This window comes from Sphaerodactylus townsendi, linkage group LG05, assembly GCF_021028975.2.
Source record: "Sphaerodactylus townsendi isolate TG3544 linkage group LG05, MPM_Stown_v2.3, whole genome shotgun sequence".
Lineage (NCBI taxonomy): Eukaryota > Metazoa > Chordata > Lepidosauria > Squamata > Sphaerodactylidae > Sphaerodactylus > Sphaerodactylus townsendi.
In genome coordinates, this window is record NC_059429.1 from 27,290,383 (window position 1) to 27,317,399 (window position 27,017).

A 27,017-nucleotide genomic window follows, 5' to 3' on the forward strand; every position below is an offset into this window, starting at 1 on the left:
GTATATATTTATGTTATTAAAATATAAAATATGTTGATGTCATCCAATGCTATACATATATTTTGTGCATTTCTGAGTTATAAACTTTTTTTGTGCCACCTGCTGACCTTTGCGTGTTGTCTGCAGCTTCTGCAAAACTCCCCCCCCCTTCCCATTTAATTTATTAGGCCGACCCATGATATATCAAAACCGTGATGGGGGAAAGTTGTGATGTTGAAGGGATAACTGTTTTCGGAAGAATGTGACTCCACTGAGGACCATGCTGTCCAATTTCTGACTGTACCTTGATCCATGTTAGGGCCACCTCTGTGTATAAAATGTTTGGAGTAAAACCATATGAAAATATAAATCAGCATATTCAGAAAACGCCTACACTTGCTTGAACGGTCACACACTCCAAGCCAGCCTGAACAGACAAGGATTTCACAACACAGTTGGATACATTTCTTAAGCACTTTTGTTTTGTTTTTTCCTGACTTCAGTGGAATCTAAGTTTTACATTCATGGGTACAGAAGGGTTCCCCCCCCCCTCTTAAGTTTTATTGGGAAAGGGGTGGTGGAGAGGGAAAGTCCCACTGGGCTCTCAAAAACTGCTCTGAATAGTAAGCAGAATCATGTTGTCCCTTGAAGCTCAAGGAAAGTTTATCCTGGGGGGCTGGAGAGACCTTTATTTTTGCATGAAGCTCAGCTCCCCTCTTCCTCCTATGCCCTCCCTATGCCTTCCACTTGGAATACATTATGCCACCTGTTCAGTTTTGCATGCAGGTGTGTCATTTGCATATTCCAATTGCAGCATTTGAGCTTTCAGGAGTGATTGTGGTAAAAAGGGGGGGAAATGAGGTGGAAGGAAGAGAGGAAAGGAAAGGAAGGGGGAGCGGAAATTGATAGAGAAAGGATGCTAGGGGAGTCGAGATGCTCTTTCAGATGTGGAAGGGCAGGCAGGTTTTCGGAAGGGTTTCAAAGACCTGCTCTTGGGTGCAGTGAAGATGAAACTGAAAACAAAGCACCAGTGTGCTGTAAGACATTTCTCTGTGATTCCTTTTTATACCTCCTATAAAGCTTTCTGGCACATTCTTTTCCCACCTCAGGCCTGGTTTATGCTTGCATGAGAATGAGAGGACCCAACTCTGAGATGGTAGAGTATATAGTGTCACTTCAGAGGGTAGGAAGGTATGCTCCCCGCATTTTTAAAAAATGGCCAAGAAAGAGTCTGTCAAAGCAGACAGGTTAGATTTTCCGCTTCTTCATATGAAACCTGCTGGTTGACCTTGCGCTAGTCACTGTTCTCTCAGAACTCTCTCACCCTCACCTGCCTCACAAGGTGCCTATTGCTGGTAGGGCGAGGCAGTTGTAAGCCACTTTGAGACTCCTTTCGGCAGAGAAAAACACAATATAAAAACCAACTTCTTCATAACTTGAAAAGCTGCTCCTGAAGCATGGTTGTGCCTCCTGAAGTGGTGTTTGGCATCCCTTCTGTCCATGATGGAGTCACATGGGTAATGACAGCAAGTCCTACTGGTACATGGAGCTGTAACACAAAACCATGGCAGCAGATCCCAAAGGAGATACTTGTCTCCAGCTTCCGATTTCTACTTCTGCCTGCCGACCTTTTTTTGCCATCCAACCACTCTGCTCCATTTGAAGCCTTCCTCCAGCCTATGAAGCTGTCCTTCCACTTAAATGCTTACATGAAGGAAGACCCTCTAGGTTGGAGGAAAGCTTCCAAACGGGCTGAGCCGAGTGGTAGGCTGCAAGCCAGTTGGTTCTTTTTCTGAGCAGACAGGTGCAAATGGGTGGGGGGAGAAAGGCCATTAATTCCAATTTTTCACTTTGGGCATTATGTTCAAAAGTTCTGCCTACCTTTACAGTAAAGAGGAATCTCTTTGTCTTGCTTAGGTCACCGAGACCAGGACAGGACCTCTCGGATGCAGTAACTATGACAATCTGGATTCTGTGAGTTCCGTCCTTGTCCAGAGCCCCGAGAACAAAGTCCAGCTCCTTGGTAAGTGAAGGCCAACTCTCTCGCTGGCCCAGTCTAGAGAGTGAATCCCTAGAAATCGTTTGATCCTGGTTATCAGAGCCCGTCTTCTAAGATTGCAGGTCTTTGGGGGACAAGGTAGAAGGTGCAATTGTGACATATGTTTGGAAAGAATGTTGATGTTATGCTGGAAGGTGTTTATCCCCTCTTCTCCCCCAAGATCTTCTGGTTTAAATGCTTCGCCTCCTTTCTTGGTAGCTGTGTAAAACCTCACCTCAGAATGAGAGCCCCATCACATCATTAGCATCTGACTGAAGGCTTAAAACCTTCTCCTTTATCTAGTCTTGCCCACTGAACAAGCCCAAAGCCAACCCACGTGAGCCTTCTGTTGTAGCTCAGGTGATTGTGTCATGTGAGCCACTTGTAGGGCAACTGACCACAACTACATCACGTAAAAATGTCTTGAACCTATGTTGCATTTCATGGCTGATGTACGCATCATCCAAGGACCCACCTGGATGGGTGTAAGCTGACTGGTAATGTATGTCAATGCGAGTGGCTGGCAGGATGTCTGTAGACGACTCCATGATTCCCTCTGGGTCCACTGCTCATGCTGCTGATACCCAACCCAAGCATTATATGGCCAATTACATTATATGGCCAATATGACATGCAAGGGAAGGGAGGGAGGGGGTCCAGCGTCTGGACATGGCCCACCCACCCTAGCGGAAGGAGGGGAGGGAGGGGTGGCATGCAAGGGAAGGGGAGGGAGGGGGAGCTTACCTCCTGTCTGCCCCTCTGTGGCATCAGGCATGTTCCTGAAGTGCTCTTGCTTTTCATGAGGAAAGCTGACAGCAAGAGCCGTAGGCACATGGCAACTTCCTTGGATGTTGGTATGAGGAAGTTTGCCATGCCGGGATTCAGTTGCCAGTGCACCGAGGGGGCCTCCTACATTATTGGCCTATGAAAACAAATTTCCCAGCTCTGTAGTCCTCCTGGGCAAACAGGGCCCCCTAAAATTTGATTCCCTCGCAGTTCCTTTGGTGACTGGCAACCTTCCCACAAAGCTATGGAAATACACATAGATGAGAGCTTCAGTCAGTGAGTTTGCACAGTGGCAGCTCACTGTGGATAATCACCAAAAAGAACTGGAGAACGTGGGAGCAATCCTAAGCAGGTCTCCTCGGAAGTAAGTCTTATTTTTATTCCATGGGGTTTCAGCCCAAGAAAGGATTGCAGCCTTGGCTCTTGATTTTTAAACACTGGCTGGATTTTAAGATTGTGTACTGTTAATTTTTAGGCTGTTTTTAAAAAAATCTTTTTCTTGTATTATTTAAGTTTGTGAGCTACCTCACGCCAGTTTCTGGAGAGGCAGCTTTGATTTTTTTCCCTATCTAAATAATACATAATAAATCAGACGTGTTGTACGCATTGCCTGCTTAGCCTCCAACCAAATTTTTGAAATAGCATCAGAAATAGACATATGCAGGCAAGAGCACAGACATTGACTCGCAAATGTGAACACGAGCTAGTTGGCTTTGTATATGTTGCCCAGGATGACTTTGAGATCGGCAATGCACAACATTCCCTCTAGAGAGAACCCATCTTTCCCCTGCTTCAGCCTTATTTATGTAGCATATGTCCAAAGGACTTCACAGTATTTAATTTCTGTATTTGACTATACAGTGGAACCTCGGTTTTCGTTGGTTATCCATCCGAAAAGAATCGATGAAAACTGAAACCGATGAAAACTGAGGCAAACTTTCCCATAGGAATCAATGTAAATCCAATTAATCCATTCCAGGCACTCCAAAAAACATACCAAAAACACATTTTTTTTGGTGAATAAACATAGTGTTTAATGCTAAAACAGTAACGAACAATAACACTAGGACCAGCTTCAGAGCCAGTGGACCAATGTCGCACCAGAAAGCTGTCCAGAGAGGTCTGTTTCTGACGCCTCTTTAAGATTTGTCTGAAATGGGGCAAGACATTGTCATTAAACAAGTTGCAGACACGCCCTGCAACAGCTTTGTCCGGGTGATTTTTCTCCACAAACCCCTGCGCTGTACTGCAAATCAATGAAAACCGAGACAAATTTTTCACTGAAAAAATCGAGGAAAACCGAAACTGATGAAAACCGAAGGCAATGAAAACCGAGGTTCCACTGTAGAAGGTAAATGAAGAGAAGCACGAGCTCCTCTCTGAGATACATTCAGCTGTAGATTTAATTTCAGTATCATGTAATATTTCATTCTCTCAAGACTCCAGTCTTCAAATTCTGAGAAATCAGAACTTTAATTTCTTGTTGATGAACTTACTAGAACTGTCCATATATAGCAAGGTAAGCACATCACTAATATAATACACGTAATCTACTCAACAGTTGCTCTGTACATAAACATACCTGTTCGCCTGCGTTCAGGGAACGGAGGGGGGTGGAGTGGGCGGCGTGAGAGGGCTTGGGGGACTAGTGTGGCCCTGCACCAGCATGTTTGCCCTCCCTGGGGTACTTGCCCCGAGGAGGCAGATGTCCTACGGGTGGTCATGTTCCATCCCCATGGCAATGAAACTCAGAAGTCTGGGTCTCCGCAGGGCTGTGCTGGTGTCCCAATTGGGCACCATTGTGTGGTGCAGGGTGTTCCTGGGGGTGGAGCCAATACTAGTCAGCTTCATCCTGGGGTTTATGGCAGAGAACACCCTCGGATTTATGCCACCCTTTGGGTGGTGTAAGTCCTTTAAATCCTATGGAGGGCTTTCTGGAGGCAGGGTGGGGTTTGGTTGTTTTTTGCTCCCTGCACCTCTGGAAAACCCTCTTGGAGGCGACAGGCCAGTGCCCTAGTGGTTCCACATCCCAGCATCTTGGGCTGTGGATGGAATTGTAATTCTATCACATATGACATTGAAATATAACAAGTCACGCTTCGGACCCCTGTAACTTGGTACTGGCTCCCCATATGGGAAGTGGCGTTGCTGTTTCTTTGAATCCGGAACCTTCTGCGTGCATACCACGTGCTCCGCCACTGGGTTATGTGCGTGCTTTGTGTGGATTTTCCTATCTTCTTGCGAAAAGGGCACAATTGAAAAGGGCACATTCTCTAGTCAACTCACATTAACCATCACAAGTATGCTATCTGTGAGTGGGTGGTCATGTTAGTCCTACCTAATAAAGTGAGTTTTGACTTGTGAAAGTTTATACACTGGAAAATTGTGTTGGTCCGTAAGGTGCTGCAGGACTTGAATTATGCATGCTATCTATCTTATTTGCCTGTCTGTCTTTATAACACTGGAGTTAGTTTAGTTTGCAATATCCCTAGTAAAGCCAAGACTCAAAAGCCAAAGCCGGCTATACTCATGATAAAACTGGACATTAAAAGCTGAAGAGTGCAAGAATGGTCTTCATAATAGTTAAGACAGTTAAGTTGTAACCAGCTTATATCAATCCCTTGCAGGGTTTTCAAGGCAAGAGATGTGGGAGGTGATTTGCCATTACCTTTCCTCTGCATAGCAATCCCAGTCTTCCGGTCATCCAAGTACAACTCATGGCCAACCCTGTTTACCTTCCAACCCTGCATGAGCTCAGGCTAGTCCAGAGGCTGTTCAGGTTGCTACAAGAATGTTTTTACTTGATGATTACAGCTAAACAATGAAGGTAGCAGCTGGAGAAAGCCTCTGTGGTACTGATGCTGGTTAGGATTCCCAGGTCACCACCCACGTAGGTTTTTAAGGGTAAGCACCAGCGCTTGGAATTGTATTTGCAAATGAATCAGCCATCAGTGCGGTTCTTATGCAATTGAGTCTATCAGAGCAGCTGCATTTTAAGCTAACTGAAGTTGCTGAACAGTCGTCAAAGGCAACCCCACGAACAGCAGTAATTGAGTCTCGCTGTGATCAGAGCGTGGATAATTGTGACCGGTGACTGCATCCCCTTTTCCATGCAGGCCTGCAGGCTCTGTTGCCGGAGTACTTGAGGGAACGCTTTGTGGCTGCTGCCCTCAGCTACATTACCTGCAATTCGGAGGGGGAGCTGATTTGCCGGGAGAATGACTGCTGGTGCCAGTGTGGACTTAGTTTCCCACAATGCAACTGTCCTGAGGCTGACATCCACACCATGGAAGAGAGTCTCCTCCAGATCCGGGAAGCTTGGGGCAATCACAACCAGCAGTTTGAGGAATCGGGTGAGTTTTGCAAATGGGCACTGTGACCCTCCAATCTCTCTGCCTCCCCCCATTACCTTTTCTTTATACAAGTCCAAGCATGGCAGTCACAGTTCACTGTTCATCTTGTCTCCGTTTGGTAGGCAGAGAGCCCTGACCCCTTTCCAAACACTCGGTCCCCTCTCTTCTTTCCAGAGCAGTGTTTCCCAACCTTTTCAAGGTCAGGGTTCCCTTGACCTCACTCTTCATATTTCACGGTACCCCTGCCGCCACCCTCCACCTTCCCCTCCCATTGCCCCTGCTTGCCACACCGCCCACCTTCCCCTCCCAGGGTGAAGGGAAGCACTGGGGGGGGGGGGTGGCTGCTGACCTTGTGGCAGGCCCTGCCCCATGGGCCAGCTCCATGTCCTTGCTGGCGCCGGTGGGAGACACCCCAAAAATGAGGGGGGGCCGTAGTGTTGCCGTGGTACCCCTGGGACATGCTCACGGCACCCCAGGGTACCAGGGAACCCTGGTTGAGAATGGCTGTTGCAGAGATATCTCCAGACAGAGCTTCTTAGCTCCCTTTATTATTCATCATTCACCCAGCTACCACACAGAGCTATCGGAGTCAGGGAGCCCCATTCTTCTTTACTGATTTGCTGCCATACAGACAAATTCCTTATTTGTATGTGTGTGTGGGGGGGGGGGGGGGATTTTTTTCCTGAAACCCTAAACTTCATTAAGGTTTAAATGGGGGGGTGGGAGGAGTTAATTTTACTGGTTGCAGTGGGTTTTCCAGGCTGTGTGGCCGTGGTCTGGTGGTGGTGGCTGCTGCATCTCCCCTGCATTTCCCCTGCATCTGTGGCTGGCATCTTCAGAGGTGTATCACAGAGGGAAGTCTGTTCCACACTGTGTCCAGAGAGAAAGGAATGTTTGGGGTATATATTGTCCACGTCCCAGGGTGGGGAACCAATCAGTAAGTGTTTGGGTAGAACTTGATATGCAAAGATGTGGTTAATTTTAATTTATAACTTCAACAACATGAGATGACTCAAACATGGCTACACATTCTTCCTCATAGGAACCCAGGCTGTTTCCATTCACAGACCCGCAATCTTCTTTTTTTCAGACTGACCCCCTCTCCCCTTCTCTGTAACTTTCTGTCTTCAGCTGCCAGCCCCCTCCAGCATTCCGTCAGCTCCCATCTTAAAAGACTTACTTTTACAGCAGCAGCCTCCTTGAGAGGTGTGTTGGTGCTTGTTCTGAGCTTGCTGTTCAGTCTGAGGGCCATCCCTTTAGCAAGATATCATTCTGCTTGGTCTGCCTTGGGATTAGGAAACCGTCCGTCCACACCCAAGGTAGAGCTGCCGCAGAATTTTTCCAACCACACAGTGAAGCTGAGAGCTTGAATGAAAGACCAGAACAGTGAATCATTCAGAGACACAGTGAATCATCTCTTATCAACTTTTTCTTTGAAGCATCCTGACACTTCACACTTTAGTATTCAAGAGGGGGTGTACCTTCCCCAGTGATCTTACCGTTTAAAGCAGGGGCGGCTCCAGAGCGATGAGAAAGAGATGGAGTTGAGGGTTACTGGGGGAGTAATGTGCGTTCAGATCAGTGACGCACATTTGGTGTTCCGGTGGGGGATGTTTACTCATCTCCAATACAAGTTCGTACGAAAACAAGGCTGGCCAATCCAATTTTATCCAGTATTGGGATACTTAACAGAGTTCATAACATGTATACAAGCAATATGGTCCCTGAAACAAGACACAAAGTATTGGATTTATCTTTGATTACATTTATCTTGCTCAGACGGTTTTTCCGATAATTTATTTCCCAGTACAGTGTGAATTTCTGAAGAATGACAAGTTGTGTGTGTTAATGTATTGAATTCTTCCCTTCCCTAAAATCTAATATGGTGTGTCAGCTTCAATAAATCTATGGAGGGCTAGCGCTTATTTGTCCACAGTTGAACTGGAAATGGAGATTGAAGCTGCAGCCATATCTCAGTGCCCACACTGCAGACCCTGCCATTCCCCCGCCACAAGGCCTCAGCGTAATTAGCTACTAGAGGAAAGAGAACTGCCCAAAGGCCAGCAGCTCTAGCTTTCCACTCTACCCAAGATTCCTTGCAGCCTTTCCTGCCTGTTTTTTTCCCAGGACCGGCTTCAAAAGTCCCAGCAGTCACATGGCCACTTTTGACATGACAGATGTGACATGTGGCTTGGTGACAGGCTGTGCTATTTAATTCCAGGGTTCGAAATGTGGTTGGGCTTCAAATGCTGGATTTTGACAAGACATTTGAATGTGAGGTGCAGGTTATGTTAAGAGGACAAAACATGCACAAACCTTCTCTTGTTTTTGTCATCCAGACTTGGCAGAGAGATGCAAATTGGAACTTTTTACAGAAGTAGTGTTTCAAAATGTAATTATTCGTGCCATTGAGATTTAGCAGGTTGAATCTGAAAAATGTGGTGACTTCTGAAGAGAGCACAAATTACAACTCCGGTCTAGTCAGTAGATTCTGGTCATGCGCCGTTGGGAGGATCCACAAGGCTGGAACAGCTGGTGTAGTGGTCAAGAGCAGGTAGATTCTAATCTGGATAAGCAGGTTTGATTCCCCACTACTCCACCTGAGTGGCAGAGGCTTATCTGGTGAGCCAGATGTGTTTCCGCACTCCTACATTCCTGCTGGGTGACCTTGGGCTAGACACAGTTCCCTCTGAACTCTCTCAGCCCCACCTACTCCACAAGGTGTCTGCTATGGGGAGAGGAAGGGAAAGGAGCTTATAAGCCACCTAGAGTCTCCTTACAGGAGGGGAAGGTGGGATATAAATCCAAAAATCTTCTTCTTCTCTAAATCACATACCTGAGCTGCTATTGGGAAAAAAAAGACGAATGTAGATGGTGCACTCGTCTCTCCCACCCCAGTTTCATTGAGGTTCGGCCCATGAGACATGGAGAAAAAAGCCCTTCCTCCAGCATCACTCCCGTGATTGAATGGTCCCGTTTGACTACCTGAATTACGAAAATAGCAAACAATCCTGATCATAGACCTTTCTCATCTGCTCTGGCCCGTAGAAGGGAAGGCCATATCAGCATCCATCGGAATGCTGTTTACTTTTCATGGAGGCCGATGTTCAGAAATTCTCCTGAACTCTGTTCACATCTGCTTGGCTTCTCCCATTGAACTAGTCTGTGTTTTTGGCACAGCTTTCTGTTTTTGACTGGTTCTCTTTCATCTTGAAACCTCCGTTAGCTTGCTGTCCTCTAGACCTCCCGATGCTGAAGCTCTCTGGAGAGTGTGTCCTGTGCAGTGTGTGTGTATGTGTATGTGTGGGTGTGGGGGGGGACCAAGGTTCCAAGATAAAACCATGGCAGGACCTCCCTCTGCTTGACAGCCTTGTTGCAGCATGTGCAATGAAGCAGCAGCCCAACCAGCAGAGGGGAAAGTAATGCATCGACTCAAGTGGGGACTCACCAGTTAATACACTCAGCAGGATCTTATGGCAGAGGTTTTCCCAGACTGTACCTGGTAAGAGTTGCACGGGCTAATGTTCTCTCCTGGAAAACAGTCCCTGGAAGTTGAATAGTAGCATGTAGGAAGAATGATAGGGTGATCCGTCTCCCTCTCCTGCTACTTTTCTGTATGCAGAGAGCTTTCTTGTAATGGCAGAGTATTCAAACATGCCTTTCCCCTTCACCGCCCCGCACATTGAATTAGAACCATCCAGGACAAGGTCTAGTGCCTCCTCCTTAAAAGAGCTGTGGTTAAAAGAGCAGCAGTGGCATAGTGGTTAAGAGCACGTGTACTCTAATCTGGAGAACTGGGTTTGATTCCCCGCTCTGCCACTTGAGCTGTGGAGGTTTATCTTGGGAACTAGATCAGCCTGTGCACTCCAACACACGCCATCTGGGTGACCTTGGGCTAGTCACAACTCTTTGGAGCTCTCTCACCCCCACCCACCTCACAGGGGGTTTGTTGTGCGGGGGGAGGGAAAGGAGATTGTAAGCCCCTTTGAGTCTCCTTACAGGAGAGAAAGAGGGATATAAATCCAAACTCCTCCTCCTCCTCCTCTTCTTAACACTAAGGCCTCTTGTTCTTAACACTAAGGCCCTTTCCACATGGCCATTCTAAACTTGTTGTTATCTGTTGCTGGCTTGATTCCAAGTGAAATGACGTTGGAACAGAGATTTCATACTGTGTATTTAAACCCATGTATGAGCTTTGTCTGAAGTGCTCTGGCCATTTCAAACTATGGCACTTTTTCCCCGCCTTTTTCACAGCATGGTCTATTTTGGCTATTTTTGGAGAGGGGGGGGGACATTCCAATTTTGCTCTGTTGTGCTAGATCAATATAGCAATTCAGTACTATATTGCCAGCATTCAACAAGTACCTAATGTAGTATAGCACTGAATTGCTATTTTGGTCTAGTGCTATACTGAAAAGTTAGAACATTAAAAAAAAAAAAGACAGAAAAAATGTGCCTTTTCAGGGGTGGGGAGAAGAAACACCATTGGAAGTGCCGCAGGTATTTCAAACAATGAATGCACTGCAGTAATATAGGAGCACAAAGAAGACCTGAAAACAGAAGGGAAAAAAAGGCTCACCCCTCTTTGTAAACAGGACACAGGCGACACTGTGTGAAAAGGTAGAACAAATCTGTATGCATCTGGGAGCCAAAATGGTTGTGTCTGAAATGATGCAAAAAAAAATCCCCTAGCTCAGGGGTAGGGAACCTGCGGCTCTCCAGATGTTCAGGAACTACAATTCCCATCAGCCTCTGTCAGCATGGCCAATTGGCCATGTCCTGAACATCTGGAGAGCTGCATGTCTCCTACCCTGCCCTAGTTTATAGGTGTCAAACTTCATGCTCTCCGATATAAAGAGAGGATCGATAGTCATCCCCTGCCAGCATCCTGCTGGCAGGGGATGATGGGAACTGTAGTCCATAACATCTGGAGGGTCACGAGTTTGACATCTGTGCCCTAGCTGCTAAAATGGATTATAAAGGTTGTTTGAAAGGGACCTGTGTTGTGTTCTAATCCCACCTTCTGATGGCATGCTCCTATTCTCTGACAGAGGAACTGCAGGCTCTGGTGAAGAAGTTCCCAGGGGATCGCTTTTGGAACATCACGGCCATCTCTCAGTACTGGGCCATGGACCTTGACATTCAGCATCGCTATCAGAAGCTGGGCACCATCTTGAAGATGCTCTCCAAGAAGACTCATCGGATTGTCCGGCGCCTCTTCAATCTGGCCAAACGCTGTCGCAGGCAACCCCGCTTCCGGCTTCTGAAGGAGAGGTCTGGTATACTCCAGGCAGGGCTTTTTGGGCATATTCCTTTTGAGCCCACGTGGCCCTTCAGTCCATTGGTTTCATTGGGCATAAGCATACCTAATCTGTTCTGGGGTTCTTTGGGAATTTTTTCCCCCAAGAATCTGATAGCTAAGGTGGAATTTGGAACCCTGGGTTGTTTCAGTGCTACCCTAAATAGAGCCAAACCCCTCTAAGCTCATTGACTTCAGTGCGCATTGACAACTCTGGCATTGCTGCGTTATGCAGAATGAGATGGTAAGGTTATGGGTTGCCGTCACACATAGTCAAATGTTGCAGTTTCAATGTGCTGTAGTGATCCTTTGCAACTAGATATTGTGGCATGGACAAATGAATGCTCTAACATCCAGAGGATGGGCAATACCTGGCTTGAAAACAGTACATGTGAAAGGGATCTGGGAGTCTTAGTAGATCACAAACTGAACATGAGCCAGCAGTGTGATATGACAGCCAAGAAAGTCAGTGCAATTCTGGGCTGCATCAATAGGAGTATAGCGTCTAGATCGAGGGAAGTAATTGTACCTCTCTATTCTGCATTGGTTAGACCTCACCTGAACTATTGTGTCCCGTTCTGAGCACCACAATTCAAAAATGGCATTGACAAGGTGGAATGGGTTCAAAGGAGAGTGATCAAAATGGTAAAATGTCTGGAATCTGCCGCCTGAGCTGTGGAGGCTTATCTGGGGAATTCAGATTAGCCTGTGCACTCCCACACATGCTAGTTGGGTGACCTTGAGCTAGTCACAGCTTCTCGGAGCTCTCTCAGCCCCACCCACCTCACAGGGTGTTTGTTGTGAGGGGGAAGGGCAAGGAGATTGTAAGCCCCTTTGAGTCTCCTGCAGGAGAGAAAGGGGGGATATAAATCCAATCTCTTCTTCTTCTTTATTGAAACTGAGTTTTCGTCTTTTTTCCTCTCGCAGACCTCTGGCCTATTGGTGGAGTCGCGTCCAGTCCCTCCTGTACTGCAGCGAGACCGCCGTGCCGGGGACTTTTGTGGAGGAAAGTCACAGCTGTACCTGCCCTCACGACCAGCTCTCCTGCCAGGGGATCATCCCATGTGCCTTGGGTGATGGGCCGGAATGTGCTGCCTGTGCTGAAGACAATGCCACCCAGTGCGGGGCCTGCAGCCCTGGCTACGTGCTTACCCTTGGGATGTGCCGGCCTGAGGTGGCCGAGCCCCTAGAGCACTATTTAGGGCTGGAGACAGACCTTCAGGATTTGGAGCTCAAGTACCTTTTGCAGAAGCGGGACAACCGAATTGAGGTGCACTCCATCTTCATCAGCAATGACATACGCCTTGGGACCTGGTTTGACCCTTCTTGGAGGAAAAGGATGCTGGTGACCTTGAAGAGCAACAAATACAAGCCAGGCTTGGTCCACCTCATGCTCGCTCTCTCCCTCCAGATCTGCCTCACCAAGAACAGCACCCTGGAGCCAGTGATGGCCATCTACGTCAACCCGTTTGGGGGCAGCCACTCAGAGAGCTGGTTTATGCCCACCAACGAGAGTGGCTTTCCCGACTGGGAAAGGACTAATGTGGATTCTTCTGGGCAGTGCCAAAATTGGACACTCTCTTTAGGCAACAAGTGGAAGACCTTCTTTGAGACGGTTCACGTTTACCTGAGGAGCCGCATCAAGTCTCTCAATGACAGTTCCAACGAGACCATCTTTTACGAGCCTTTGGACATGGACCCCTCTAAGAACTTGGGGTACATGAGGATCAATACCTTACAGGTCTTTGGCTACAGCCTCCCCTTTGAGTCAGATGCCATCCGGGAACTCGTCCTTCAACTGGATTACCCATATACCCAAGGCTCCCAAGACTCTGCCATACTTCAGTTGATTGAAATCCGGGACCGGGTCAACCGTCTCTCCCCCCCTGGGAAGACCCGCCTTGACCTTTTCTCTTGCTTGCTCCGGCACAGGCTCAAGCTAGCCAACAATGAGGTGAGTCGGATCCAGTCTACCCTGCAGGCCTTCAATGCCAGACTGCCAAACCCTGTGGAGTACGAGACTGGCAAACTGTGCAGCTAGCAATCAGGGGCGGGTCAGGACTGGCGTTGTAATCCTAGAGGGGAGGACTGCGGGAAGAGTGATGGAGACTTCCAAAGGCCTTACTTTCAAGCCGGAGGCAGCCAGTGGCCGGCCTACAAGACTTTGGTGTTCAATGGCTGCGTAGTGTCAAGTCTGGGAACGAGATGCGGCACAAATTGGAGGAATAAATGGCCCGGGCTAGAGCATCCTGCTGTGCTGGCTGAACGGGCGGCATCATTCTGTTTCCTGCAGGCTACCGTTGGCAGAAAAATGTACAGGCTCGTATGAGAGAAGCAGTCCATGGTGACCCAGAGGGAGGAAAGAGAGATGACTGAGAAGGAAAGAGGGGAACTGGTGGGCGTGGTGATTAAGACTTGGCCTTTGTGATCTGGCCTCCTGGCCGATAAGTCTTTCAGCAGAGATGAAGAGCAAGAGGGGTTGGGTGCCACCGATTCAAGTGCTTTGAAGATGTTCACTGAGGAGAATTTCTCTGTGGCCCTCACCTCCCGTGGTGCAGTTCACTTTTGTATTGTTTTTATGAGTGTTTCTAACAATGTCATAGCCATTTATGTTTTCTGTGCTGCTTTTCTAAGACTGCAACCCCCTCCCCCCCCCCCAGAACATTTTCTTGGAAGTTGGCTCTGCTGATTATTGGTGGGACTTGCTCTTCCCAGGAAAGATGTGATTAAGAACAGGGTGTCAAATCTTTTTGATTTCAGCTGCCTTTCCACTACCCAGTTCTGCTTGGTACTTTAATCTTGTTCCCTTTGGGGTGAGATTTTTTTGGTACTGAGTGAGCAGTGGTCTTGGGTCAAGCCAAGTGTGGCTAAAGGGTCCTTTCTCCTTCCCACATCTTGAGGAACACATCTCCCCCTTCTGCACCATACACAAGCCATGACCCTATCACAACTAACTTCACCAGGGACAAAGGACATCCTCCCCCTCCCCCCGCCCCCGTCATCTCTAGTGAGACATGGGCTGTTCTGGTTAAAAGTATATTTGCAGCCCAGTGGGGAGATTGGCCTTGCAATCATTTATTTACTTATACATCAGTTTAACTCATTGACTGCTCTTTTTTTTTTTATAAATGTACTTTGACATTTTTAAAACCTTTGGAGAGGAATGCTTTTTGCCAGTTGGTTGCTCCAGCTGAGTTATATCTTAACCAAATGTCTTTGTTTTAATATATTTTGTAAGGAGGAGCGAGTTAAAACCTTTACTTTTCTTTTTTCTGTTCTTTTTTTTGAGAAAAAAGGAACAAAGTAAATGATCAAAAGCCTTTTCTTGAGTTCCTTAATAAATACAATGTGCGTGTGTGTGTGCGTGTGCGTGCGTGCGTGCGCGTGTGTGGAGACCCCGTACGTGCAAAGAAATAACAGTAGGGATTATGTTCATGCTCTCAAATGGTGGCAGAGTACTCCAGTGGTTACTTTAGGGGTGATAGACATCGCTTCCTTCTCAACTGGCAGTGTGGACAGTGCAGAAGTGAATTACTTTACTACTGGAGTAAGCTATCATTTTTCAAGAAATGGTATTCGCCGGAGAAGACTTTATCCCGAGTGATGGTGTGTTTGTGGGCACAGTAAAGACATTAGATACATGGAGTCTCCTCACACTGTGTCTCACTCTTCTTCCAAGCAGACCAGGTTGGATACAGCTGAGAGATGGGGGACTTAAGAACATAAGAGCAGCTGTTCCATGTCAGACTAATGGGCATTCTAGTGTGGTATCCTGTGATATACAGTGGCCAACCTGACATGGGCCTGCCTCATGCCATTTTGCCACTTTAAGCACTATTGCAGCCTTTCCTAGATCTGAGCAGTGCCATCATGGGGTCTCTGAAACGATGAGATGCTCACCCTGCAGCCATTACTTCCTCTGTTGTTGCCACTCTCCCTAAGTTGGTGCTTTCAGCGAACACTTGGGTTGCTTGGTTGGTGAATCAGCCTTGACTGGCTATTTCTGGAAGGTCTTCCCTTATTCCCCACCCCCCAACAGTGTGCTTCAGAGCCCACTTAACATGTTGATTCCCTTGATCTATCATGGCTAATAACTTTGGGTGGGCTCCTTTTCCATTAATTTATCTAATTTAGATCAGTTTAAGATCAGTTGAACCCATTGCCGTCCGGACTTCCTTTAGCAGCCAGTTCCCCAAGAGAGTCACTGAAATGGGACTTTTTTTGTCTGTCTCCCCACAACCACCCAGAGGCTTTCCCCATCTCCTGGGGTGGAAAGTACTGGTTTAAGCCACCACCTCAAGGCATCTATGTGGTGTGCTCTAGGATCAAACATGAACTGGGATCATGCCGGCAACTCTCCTGACCTTCCAGTTCTGGCACTGCATCTTCCTGAGCTTAGCAGGCTCTCCAGTCCCGTCCTCTCCTCATTCAGCCTTGCCAGCTGCCATTTGCCCCTCTTAGCTTGTCTCCGTTCCCACCTGCAGTTGATGCTCATACCACCATATTTTGTGGCCAGACCCTTTCCCCTGGGACATATTAAGAAGAAGAAGAAGAGTTGGATGTATATCCCCCCTTTCTCTCCTGTAATGAGACTCAACAGGGCTTACAAACTCCTTTCCCTTCCCCCCCTCACAACAAACACCCTCTGAGGTAGGTGGGGCTAAGAGAGTTCCGAAGAACTGTGACTAGCCCAAGGTCACCCAGCTGGCGTGCGTCGGGAGAGCCCAGGTTAATCTGAATTCCCCAGATAAGCCTCCACAGCTCAGGCGGCAGAGCGGGGAATCAAACCCGGTTCCTCCAGATTAGAGTACACCTGCTCTTAACCACTATGCCACTGCTGCATAACTATCGTGTGGGCCGCCTCAAGGACCATCTTTCTTGGCCTTCGCTTTCGTCGTGTTTCTCTTTCCTCTGCAGCTCCCAATTCAACAGAACAAAATTCACTAACATAATATTTAGAAGGAGGGGGGGATCTGTTTGCTGATGCAGTAAAATCAGTTCTCCCCCTTTTGCCTCCCCCCGCCAAGTCATAGTCTAGGCAACTGTCTAGGACTGCTAACTTGGCTGGTGCTTTTCAGTACTTAGATGGAACTTCAATGGCTAGAGGCAGTGTATCTCTGAACACCAGATGGGAGGGCAGATGAGTGTGGGAGTGCGGGAGAGCACGCCCTTATAAATGTTGTAAAGGGATCTGTTTTTGTCTTGGTTGGAAACAGGATGCTGGTCACAAGAGGGCTGCTGTTTTGTTCTAATGACTGGGAAAATAACTGCATGGACGGCCCATTTGCCCAGTCTTGGCATACCTGTCTATCACAGCACACGGAGGTGTGCAGCGTTTGATCCAAGGCTGTTCTGTACTTAGCTTTCTTCCTACAAGCTAAACATCACCTTTCCTGAACTACACTTTGAAATCCTTGCGAGATGCGGAGTTTAGCAATTTTGCTGAACCCTGGTCTGCTGCCGTAGGTCCTAAACGTCTCGCAGAAGAACTCACCTGCTGTCTTACTGCATATTCGGCTTATTCCCTCTCCGGGGCACACCTGCTACAATCTGTGTGCCAAGCACTACCTGCTGCAGTGACTCTGCCAGGCAGCTGCGCACTCTGACTGTCTCCTTGTAATACACACTTGCTGCTTGTTCCAGCTACACCCCAGGAGGACTCACCTGCCTGCCATAAAATTGAACACAGCACTGTACCCAATTAAAATTCTCCGTGAATGTCTAGGAAAAAAAAAGAATATGCTTATTGTGTCGAAGGAGGAAGTTGTCTGCATTAACAATCCAGGGGCATCCAGTAGAACATAGAATCAGAAGGAAATCCCCATAAATCATTACAGGCAGATTCCTTTAAATTCGGGGTTGCATCATAATTTGCCTGACAGATACCTGACTTTTTCTTGAAACCCTTCAAGAGGAGGAAGAGCAAACACAGCATGGTGTAATGATTAAGAGTGGTGGACTCTAAGCTGGAGAAATGGGTTTGATTCCCCACTCCTCCCCATGAAGCCTGCTGGGTGACCTAGGGCTAGTCACAGTTCTCTCAGAAACCTCTACCTCACAAAGTGGGGAGAGGAAGGGAAGGAGTTTGTAAGCCGGTTTGAGACCCCTTACAGTTGAGAAAAACGAGGTATAAATCCAAACTCCTCCTTTTTTGCTCCCCTGATCTTATAGGTCAAGGCTTGACCACATCTGATTTACAAAGCTGATTCCACCTGCTCACTATGCTAGATTTAGATCCACACATTGTTAGATATTGCGCTGCCATTATGTTACAGCAATCATTTCAAGCATATTGGCTTGGCTATTGTTGTCCCATCAGCCCCTGTCAGCATGCCCAATTGGCCATGCTGGCAGGGGCTGATGGGATTTATAGTCCATGAACATCTGGAGAGCCGCAGTTTGCAGACCCTAGTGCAATATTCAAAGAGTGTGTGGATGGCGGCCAGCATGCAAGTACAAGATTCCTTTACTGGGTGCAACAGGTGTCCTTGGAACGCCTTCAGATTTCCTACCTGGAAATCAGATATTTGTCATAGTGATGTACAGAACTGGATCACTGCACATTCTCAGTGGAACATGCCTTGAACTCTGACGCTGTACAGTCATCTCCTGAAATCCCCTTGTCTTCTCTGCCAGAAGCTTACAGGAGCATGAATGCCCTCACACAGTTGGAAAGGAAGCAGCACTGTTGACTCTTGGTCTTCATCTGAGCATCGTATAAGCCTCATGAGATGTATAAGCCTCATCGTATAAGCCTCATCGTATAAGCCTCATGAGATGTATAAGCCTCATCGTATAAGCCTCATGAGATGCATCAGGTGAAGACACATGAAGTTGCCCTGAGCAGCTCTCCGGAGCTTCTTCACATCAGCTGCTACCTGATGCTTTTAACTGAAGGTGCTGAGTGTTGAACCTGGGACCTTCTGCATTCATAGCAGGTGTTCTACCACTGAGCTGCATCCCATTATTTAAGGTGCTCCTTAGTTTACTGGCAACAGTTGACTGGCAGCAGCTCTCCATGGTCTCAGGAAGAGGTCTCTCTTATCACCTGTTACCTGATCTCTTTAACTGGACGTGGTCAGGATTAAATCTGGCACCGTCTGCAGGTAAGGCAGATGCTCTGCTGCTGCATCATAGCCTAGATTTCTTCCTTTGGATAGCCTGGAGGCACAGTTTCTTTGCCTGGTCTCTGTAGAATACCAGTAGCAGATGTCCACTGACTCACACACATAGAGACCCACTCCTGTCTAACTACCCTTTTCCTAAGCATCTAGTACACAATATTGAATCACATGGCCTGTTTCCAAACTGATTGCTTGCATTTCAAATACAACAAATCTTTTTTTTTATTGTCTTTGGAATCTTTACAATCATGTTGAAGTCACAGTGAATCCTCAAACACAAATGTTACTCTATTTGCAGCTGTTGTACTGCTTTCATTTTGCTGGGTCTTGGATCACATATCTGTGATTCTGTTAACGTATTTTGTCACCTACTTAAACAGGGTATATGGCTATGTAGGTCTGAATCTTGCCCTAAACCAAGTTTTTACTTTATCTTTTGGTCTGTAAACAAAAACAAAAAAGAAAGTATATCTGTGTTACACAGCCAGCAATTTCTAAAAAAACTAGATGAGATAACATAAGATATCATTTCTCTTTTCTGTGTTTGCCTCACATTCTAGGGGAATAAAACGCCTTTGGTATGTATAGGATCAGATAATATCTTTCAAGATACATTTATTTGAGACACTGAATTGTGATTCCAGACGTTCAGAGAGTTTTGATAAAGAGAAATGTTCCAGAAATGAAAAAGGGCGAAAGAGAACAGGGAGAAGGAAAGGAGGAGAAAATGAATCAGGACGGTAAATCGGGGAAATTAAACTGAGATGAGGGGAGCTGACCTTGGTGCTGAAGTTTCATACTGAGACCCTATTGAGGCTTACGTTAAACAGTGAACTTCACTGGAAAAATCTTCCTCTTTTCTTGTGCTTCAAGTTTTCCTCAGCTTCCAGTGGCCATGAATGTGCGTTTTGTCATAAGCTAAAATTTTTGAACCTTTATGCAGTGCTATGGATGCCAATCATAAGGAGAAGGTAGGCGAGCTTCAGTAAGAAGAAGGGAAGACAGAATGCTGGAACAGTGAGACTACAAATGGGCCTATGGTGGAAGGACCATTTCTAGATATTCACAGAGAAGACCAGCAGCACAAGGAGGTGGAGGGGCAGGGTGAGCAACCCCCCCCTTTCCTTCTGTAAAGCTTCTTGGAGAAATCAAGACAGATGCTCACTTTCTTTCTGATGAAGATCATGGTGCAAATAGCACTTTCGTGTCAGTTTATTTAATGATCTTGGACATGGGTTTCTCTGCCCTCCCCTTCTTCCCTCAGTAATAATTACTCATTGCTAATATGGGACCTCACCTGACCTGTCTCAGAAAGACCAACAAGGTAACAACTATAACACACATTGAACAATGCTACACAATAATAGATGCGGCCACAATGGATATGTCCATCCCCATTTATTGATTGATAGGCTGCCTTCCCCTCAGTGGACTCAGGGTGGCTTATGACAAATACATACATTAAAGGCCCAGTCAGCTCCAGGCATGTCAGCCAATGGCGCTAAAAACCAAATCTAACTGAAGGGTCGAGGAAGATGGAGGAAGGAAGGGGATTGGGACTGGGATTGGGCCTGTAGGATGGAGCTATTCTGCCAGGCCTGCCGTAGGCCCTGACCCATAGGCCTGGCGGAATAGCTCCATCCTACGGGCCCTGTGGAAGGTCCCGCAGGGCCCTGGCCTCATTTGACAGAGCTGAAAATGCTCTGGCCCTGGTCGAGGACTTTATTCATATTCTGTGCTAGAGTGATCCAGGCAGTCTCTGTGGGCAAATACCAGCCCTTTGGTCAATCATCTCACCATCTTCCTTTCTGTTTTTAATTTGTGAGATTACACAATGTTGTGCTTTACAATGGTGGATTACCATAAAACCCTGAAGGGTCACCATAACTCTGCGGCAACCGGATGGCAAAAAAGGGTAGGTAAATCTTATGTTATCAAAAAGAAACTTCAAGGGGCAGACTTATAATAAGTTTTGCACCCAGGGAATCCAATCTTTGTGAGAAGGCAGAATTCTCCAACCTGTAAAAATATCTGTGCAAGTTGCTCATTGGCACATTTCATATAACTTATTTTGCAATGTTCACTGCTTTGCACTGTTTTATTCCAAGTTTTCTAAACATGCTGGAGGAGTTCAGGCTCTGGGACTTTATGCACCATTACTTAAAATTTTATTACCTTCTCAGATTCCAGCAAGCATTATTCACAATACTTTCAAAGATGAAGTTTTTCCATAAGGGCTAGAAGCTATGCTGTTTTAAAAACACCCTGAAAGCTGAATCTCAGTTTTGTTTATCCTGTATTCTTCCAGAACCAAAGTGCATACATAGCCTTGGGTAAGGTACCAAACAGGCTGCATAGTTTTAGCTTACAAAACAGGAAAACACTTCTACCAGCCCAAATTATGTTAATATAAAGCATGCAGGGTACAAACCTTAAATCTATATGTGGTTTTGGACATTTCCTGTGTATTTTTATTTTATGAAATTTCTTTACCACCCCTCCCCTTTTGGGCTTGGGGTGGTTTCCAACACAATATATACACAAATAAATACAGCAATTATAATTATCTCCTGTAAATTTAAAATTTTAAAAACTATATATGTATCTACTAAAAACAAGAGGGCAAAAACATCTGCTTTTGCTGAGCCCCACTAGATTTTAAAAGGAGGGGCAGATAAAAGCAAAATGCATTATCTAAAATGGTTGATTGGGGAGCAGAGCGGGCCTAAATGCTTAACCATAGCTGCCTCAACCATATACCTGGTGAAACAGTTCTGTCTTACAGGCCCTACAGAACTGCATTAAATCCCACAGGGCCCTGGTTTCATTGGACAGAGCATTCCACGAGGCTGGGGCCAAGGCTGAAAAGGCTCTGGCCCTGGTAGAGACCAGTTGTATCTCCTTTAGGCCAGGGACCACAAGCAAATTTTCACTAAAGGATTGAAGTGTCCACCGAAGGACATAAACAGAGAGATGGTCCCACAGATACATTGGTACATTGACCCCAGGCTTTTTAGGGCTTTGTACATCAGTACTAAAACCTTGAACCTGATCCAATACTTCACCTGGAACCAGTGCAGCTGGTGGAGTACAGGTTGCATATGTGAAGAAAAATAAGAGTTTGGATTCATACCCCACTTTTCCCTCCTGTAAGGAGACTGAAGTTGGTTTACGAGCTCCTTTCCTTTTCTCTCCCCACAACAGACACCTTGTGAGATAGGTGGGGCTGAGAGAGTTCCGAAGAAGAACTGTGACCAGCCCAAGATCACCAAGCAGTGATGTAGGAGTGCGGAAGCACATCTTGTTCAACAGGTAAACCTCTGTCACTCAGTTGGAGGAGTGGGGAAACAAACTTGGTTCTCCAGATTAGAATCCACCGGCTCTTAACCACTACACCACTGGAGGACCCTGAGAAATGGGGTGTGTGTGTGTGGGGGGGGGGGAAGTCTGCAGCAGGAAGGATGAAACAGCAGAAATTGCCAATTTCATCTGGACTCAACCCAAGATTGGCATCACTTGGGTCTCTCATAATCATCACTCTCAACGCTCACAGCTCTGGTCAGGTAGATATGGCAAGAGACCTCCCTGCTCCTTTCTGCCTGACCCTGCTCCTGTAATAGCAGCCCCAACATCCCAGAATTTTAGCAGAGGAAGCTTTCCCCATGATTTCTCTTAATGCCCGGACAAGCACGATTCCCTTAATGTCTCAACCTTGTCATTAAGCTGGGCGCACGAATACAGAGCAAAGCAGCATGCGCCATTACTCCGGCTCCTCTGAGTTGGCATTTGTGATGACATGGCTTGCTAGCACACCACTAAGTTAACAGTTCGCAGCAGGTGAGGCGTAAGACCCCTGGCGAGGGTTTAATGACTCTCTAAATGGGCAGCGGTTGTTAAACCTCAGCAAATATGCCTTCAACGGGGATGGGCAATTAAACGGATAGTGCTGATTAGAGGGCTTGAGAAGTGATGCACATTCACTGATCCAAGTAGGAAATAAAATAACGGTACCAATAAGAGCAAGGGGAGAAGATGCAGGCAGTCGGCAAAGCAAGGGCCAAGATGCCCGCTTTTGCTGATTGGCTGCAGGGCACAAAATATCCCCCCCCCCTCTTTCGTGAATGAGTTTTGCTCTATCCAATTAAGGGGACAGAGAGGACCTGTCACTTTGGCTGCAGCCATCATTCATCAAGGTGGATGATTAGATCTCCCTCAGCCATTCAGAACTGCTGACAGGCCCTGGCTTATAGAATTACTGGGCATTGCAAGAATCCCCATATATCCCAACTGAGAAGTGTCCTGCAGCTTCATTCCTCTAAGCCACAGAGTATATTGCAAATTTCTCCACTGCAATTTCTCTCTCCTTCTCTTCCCCAGAGTTCAGCTTTAATATTTCAGGGAATGCCCACAGCTGCAAGATAAGACCAGGACAAGGACCTGGGAAAACCAGATTAGAATCCCCACTCATGCCATGGAAGTTTGCCGAGTGACCTTGGGCCAGTCACGCACTCTCAGCCCTGAGTCTGCCTCGTATTTGGATGGGAGACCTCTGAGGAATACCAGGGGCATAACACAGAGGCAGGCAGTGGCAAACCACCCCCTCCCCCCGAAAAAAATCTGTTGCCTTGAAAACCCTGCAGGGCCACCGTACTGAGGCACGACAGCAAAATAAAGTTGCCATGGAAACGGGGCCCTGAGGGAAAGTGGCTCAAAGGGTTCCCCTCACTGTTGGAACCTCTTTTTAAAAATTCAGACATGTAAGTTAGGTGGTAAATCTGTATGTGGAGTGTGCCCTTCAGATTCAGCAAAAAAATAACAATCTCATGATGGATAGAGAGCCAGCATGGTGTAGCGGTTAAGAGCAGTGGACACTAATCTGAAGAACCGGGTTTGATTCCCCACTCTCCACATGAACAGCAGAGTCTTACCTGGTGAACGAGATGTGTTTCCACACTCCTACATTCCTGCTGTGTGACCTTGGGCTATTCACAGTTCTCTCAGAACTCTCTCAGCCCCACCCAGCTCACAAGGTGCCTGTTGTGGCAGAGGAAGGGAAAGGAGTTTGTAAGCCACCTTGAATCTACTTATAGGAGAGAAAGGCAGGTATAAATCCAAACTATTATTATTATTATTATTATTATTATTATTATTATTATTATTATTATTATTATTATTTACCTTCCATAGAAAACTAGATGTCCAAGAGAAGGTAGCCTTATGTCTGACATACTAACTCTCACACCAAGGATTTTGTTTGGCATAGAAAAGATTCCATCCTGTGAGCTCCCATGTAGTCTGAAATGATACAGCTCAAAGACAGCGCTCAGGTTTGCTAATTCCTACCTCCTCATTTTTTTAAAAAATTCAAGGATCTGAATGCCCCTATCAGTCAAACAGCAATCTATGAAAATGCAGTAGTATCAGTTGACATCTGGAGCTGCCAAGGCGTGCGACTCAAAGGCATTGAACAAAGCATTCGACACAGCTGGTTTGTTGATAAAGAAAAATAGCTCTACACTAGGGGGATTTTGAAAGAGGTGTAGCAAATGTTTAACCTCAAAACATCTGGAACCCCCACTGGCAGAAAACCCCAGGAGGGCCAGTTGGGACTGGGAATTAATTGGTACATAGAAAGGGTAAAGCACACCTCCCTCATTGCTTTCCACTCAAAACGTCTCCTTCCTTCTTAAAAAAAACAAAGATGGCCTTTGGCAGTCCTGGCCAAAACACTGGACAATCACTTTGGACATCAGAACTGTAATGGAGGACCAAAGGAGGGCCAAGGGCAGTCACGGGATTGTATGACAGAGGGGGAACCAAATCAGTACTCCTCCTGTGCCTGCTGATCATGCCTGTATTGCAAATTTCTCCAACTGCAATGGGAAGCAGCAGTGGCATAATGGTTAAGAGCAGGTGTACTCTTATCTGGAGGAACCAGGTTTGATTCCCCGCTGTGCCATCTGAGCTGTGGAGGCTTATCTGGGGACTTCAGACTAGCCTGTACACTCCAACACATGCCAGCTGGGTGACCTTCTTTGGAGCTCTCTCAGCCCCACCCACCTCACAGAGTGTTTGTTGTGAGGGGGGAAGGGAAAGGAGATTGCAAGCCCCTTTGAGTCTCCTGTAGGAGAGAAAGAGGGGATATAAATCCAACTCTTCTTCTTCTGTTGATCATGCCTACTCAAAAGTAAAGTCCCACGCTGTTTAAAGGGATTAGTCCCATCTAAACAGGTTTTGGATGAGCCAGTCATGTCTCATTGTATTTGCATATGTACGTTGAATGTGGGAGGCACACACCATTGTCGTAGTTCATCAAGAGCACTAAATCTGTTAGTTTGGCCCTGGCTGCTGATGTTCCCTTATACGTCTTGACTTGTAACACTGAGCTCAATCCTTATACTAGCCTAGCAGCATTTGCATACCTTGAAATCCCCCAACATAATTGAAGAACAGCCTCCTTCCCAGTCCTGTCCCTCACTTGATGCACAGCCCACCTGGAAGAGGAGTGAACCACAGGAAGGAGAGAAGTTGCAGCAAGCTCATCTCCCTTGATCAGGTGATGTCTAGGGTCATGTGCTGGGGATATGGTGTGAGGGGCCATGGCTCAGCGGTACAGCCTCTGTTTTGCATGCAGATGGTCCCAGGTTCAATCCTGTGGCACCTCCAGTTAAAAGGATCAGATAATAGATAACGTGAGGAATCTATATTGGACAATCTGAATAGACAATACAGCTGGTTGTGGTGGGTTTTCCGGGCTGTGTGGCTGTGGTCTGGTAGATCTAGTTTTTAACGTTTTGCCTGCATCTGTGGCTGGTATCTTCAGAGGTGTATCTCAGAGGGAAGTCTGTTAACACTGTGATACACCTCTGAAGATGCCAGACACAGATGCAGGCGAAACATTAGGAACAAGATCCACCAGACAACGGCCACACAGCCCGGAAAACCCACCACAACCAGTTGAATCCGGCCATGAAAGCCTTCAACAGTGCAGACAATGCAGCCTTCAATGAACCAAATGCCCTGGTTCAATGAAAGGTAGTTTCAGGCAGTGGTGGGATCCAGCAGGTTCACACCACTTCGGCGGAGCCGGTTGTTAAAATGGTGCTTGTAAACAATCAGTTGTTAAATTGTGTGAATTCCCACCACTAGAACCGGTTGTTAAATTATTTGAATCCCACCACTGGTTTCATGTGTTCAAGGTGCCACGTACCCTTGGGCCTTTCAGTCATCAACTATATGATTTCTCTCTCTACGCCATTCCCCTAAAATCCCAAATACAAACAGGTCTGCATAAAAAAAAGAAAGAAAGAATGTAGTTGGCTCAGGCCTGATTAATGCTTAAGGTGGCATAGGTTTTGGAAGCATCCCTGCAGAAAAAGCCCAGCATCAGGATATTTCATGCAGCCATATTTTAAACAGAAACGTAGCTTCAAAAATGTAGGAACATCTTATATGTCCTTGTAGATGAAACACACATCGGCATTGCAGGCACAAGACAATTTACAATGCCCTTCTAAGAGTTATACCCTTCTAAGATCGTTGACTTCAGTAGACTTAGAAAGGGGCGACTCTGCTTAGAATGACACTGGGAAATTTAGGCACGAAATGTCAGATCACATGACCAAAACAAACATTTGCACTCGTGCCCTGCTGAGCCTTGCTAATTCAGAGTTCGGTGTTGTCCCTCCTCAGGCACTATGCACACTGGGTGACCTTGGTCAGTCACTTTCTGTCACCTACCTTGCAGGACTGTTGTGAAAATAAAATGGAAGAAAGTAGGAGATGACGTCCTAAGTGCCTTGAAAGAAGTTTGGGAGAAAAGTGTAAGAGAAAGGACACTGCGCACTTTTTAAAAACAGTCATTTTTTTCAAGGACTTTCATGACAGAATACAGGGTAACAAGTCAAATCTAATGCAAGGCAGAGAGAAACAAATGGTATGCTATTAAGCGTTATTATAATCTCTGGGCCGGTATAATGCAAGGTTGCACAACAATGCCTAGTCAAAAAAATGTCACTGGGCTTTTATTTGCATCCTGCGAAACCGTTCGGGAGAGAGCGCATAAGAGGGCAATCAATATGATAGAGGGGTTGGAGCACCTTCTGCGGGAGAAAAGGAGACAAGAGGAAGACAGAGGTTTATGAAATTATGCACGGGGTCAAGAAAGTAGATAAAAAGAATGCAGCTGATGAGCAATGGGTTTGGAGTAGACAAGAGAGAAGACGGCATTGTTTGATGTGTAGTTGAATTGTGGGATTCGGTGTGGAGGGGAGAGTGAAGGAATTTTATTTAGTTGTTTGTAACCTGCTTTCCTTTGCAAAGCAGCTTCAGCAAGGCTTGTAATATCAACCCACCCACCACCACCGCTCCTCACACAGCAGCAACAAGACATTATCAAATTCCAAAAAATACATAAATAGAAGCTAGCTAGCAGCATG

General features: G+C 46.5%; 1 protein-coding gene across 2 annotated transcripts in view; it reads left to right on the forward strand.

Annotated features, from left to right (window-relative positions):
• Positions 1-14,775, forward strand: part of BRINP2 (BMP/retinoic acid inducible neural specific 2) — a 118,294-nt gene extending 103,519 nt beyond the window's left edge. For both annotated transcript variants that reach the window (XM_048497646.1, XM_048497645.1), the window contains 4 exons: positions 1,897-2,002; positions 5,920-6,156; positions 11,208-11,430; positions 12,383-14,775. In XM_048497646.1, coding sequence (XP_048353603.1) covers positions 1,897-2,002; positions 5,920-6,156; positions 11,208-11,430; positions 12,383-13,496 — 1,680 coding nt within the window. In that variant the 3' untranslated portion in view covers positions 13,497-14,775. The remainder of the gene's footprint in view (positions 1-1,896; positions 2,003-5,919; positions 6,157-11,207; positions 11,431-12,382) is intronic.
• The last annotated feature ends 12,242 nt before the right edge of the window (positions 14,776-27,017 follow it).